The sequence below is a fragment of the Typha angustifolia genome, chromosome 1 (assembly GCF_048772165.1).
Source record: "Typha angustifolia cultivar Huaian chromosome 1, ASM4877216v1, whole genome shotgun sequence".
Classification (NCBI taxonomy): domain Eukaryota; kingdom Viridiplantae; phylum Streptophyta; class Magnoliopsida; order Poales; family Typhaceae; genus Typha; species Typha angustifolia.
The window spans coordinates 69,563-70,809 of NC_133239.1; the positions used below are offsets into that span (position 1 = coordinate 69,563).

At 41.1% G+C, this 1,247-nt stretch overlaps 1 protein-coding gene across 1 annotated transcript; it reads right to left on the minus strand.

Moving 5' to 3' along the window:
* LOC140763119 (early nodulin-93-like) lies at window positions 1–997 on the minus strand. The gene is made up of 4 exons (XM_073101183.1): window positions 810–997; window positions 606–667; window positions 421–496; window positions 1–301 (listed from the first exon to the last, which is right to left on the minus strand). Exons 1-4 carry the CDS (start codon window positions 871–873, stop codon window positions 204–206), a joined length of 300 nt encoding a protein of 99 aa, XP_072957284.1. The 5' UTR covers window positions 874–997; the 3' UTR covers window positions 1–203.
* Window positions 998–1,247: the final 250 nt, after the last annotated feature.

Here is a 1,247-nt window from a genome sequence, read left to right on the forward strand (position 1 = left end):
TAAGTAAACGACTGGAAGTGCCATGTATTATTATACTAAAAACTTAATTTACATACTAGAGCGCTCTGTCTCTCTCGCTCTCGCTCTCGCTCTAGCTCTAGCTAGATGATGAGATCGATCTCATTACTTAGCATTTTGGAATAGTAATAATAGATGGATGGATGGATCTTCCTTCACTCATAGATATTTCTCAGTAATTGATATTAATTGTTGCCTCGGCGAGCAGCAGCCTCAAAGGAGTTCTTTCTGGCGGAGGCCAACACCGTCTTGTCCGCAACGACAAAGTACGCCAATCCCGCAGCTGCGCATACAATTAACCAGTTACAAAGCATATCAAAACGAAATCGGTAATAGTAGTACTATTAGTAACTAATTGATGGATTATGTAACGCACATCGTTAATTTGTTTAATTTACTGACCTGTGGAGATTATCACGGCTTGAGCTCTGAGATCGATGTTGGATCTTGCCCACGGCAGCATCTTAACGCTAGCCAACTAATTGAAACCAAAAGCTAGCATTAATCAGATGCAATTGGGAGCATCACTAATTCTACCAGAAAGAAATGGAAGTGAGATATAAATTAATGAATGAATGAATGCTTACCGTGGGAATAGCAGTCGCAACAGTAGCTATGACGGCTGCCTTTGCTCCGGCCAGGACTCCCTCTGCCAGTCATACATTTATATATATAACAAATTAAACAGCATCACACGTAGGAGATCGATCGATAATCAAATGTAATTAATGAACAGAAAGTAAGTTTCTTTCATTAAGGTGTATGCATCATGCAGTATATGTGGTAGGTACCATGGGAACAGCGCTTTGCCATTGCCAGCTTCTGATCCAGAGAGGCTCTAGTGACTGAGGCCATCCTTCTTCTTCTTTTTTGTTGAACTTCTAGTATAGAAGACAAAGGAGAGATGTGCGCGACTGCAGAAGCTTGCTACTAGTTTTTTCAGAAGGCTTTTGTTGGTTGGCTTGTGAAGTATGGAAGTGGAGATGGGTAGATATATATAGGGATGGGGGGAGATGGGCAACAGAGTAGAAAGCAAAAGCAGCTGATGGTTTTTGTTTAGAATCCTTGGCCTGGAGAGAGATTGGTAGGTAGTCGCTTGTTTTCTCCCGGAGTCCTGTGGAGGTTGACACCACTGATAATATACTTTTCCAAAAGGCCCCTCAACACGACACAAATTACAATTTGTAATTTGTACACGACTTACTTTTACCAGCCACTAATATATAATT

What these genes read in the sequence shown, in the direction of transcription:
- LOC140763119 (XM_073101183.1), bottom strand. Translation starts at nt 873, where the DNA reads ATGGCCTCAGTCACTAGAGCCTCTCTGGATCAGAAGCTGGCAATGGCA. An exon ending in GGCAAAGCGCTGTTCCCATG is followed by an intron (nt 668 to 809) that starts GTACCTACCACA and finishes TATGACTGGCAG; the next exon opens with AGGGAGTCCTGGCCGGAGCA. An exon ending in AGCCGTGATAATCTCCACAG is followed by an intron (nt 302 to 420) that starts GTCAGTAAATTA and finishes TTGTATGCGCAG; the next exon opens with CTGCGGGATTGGCGTACTTT.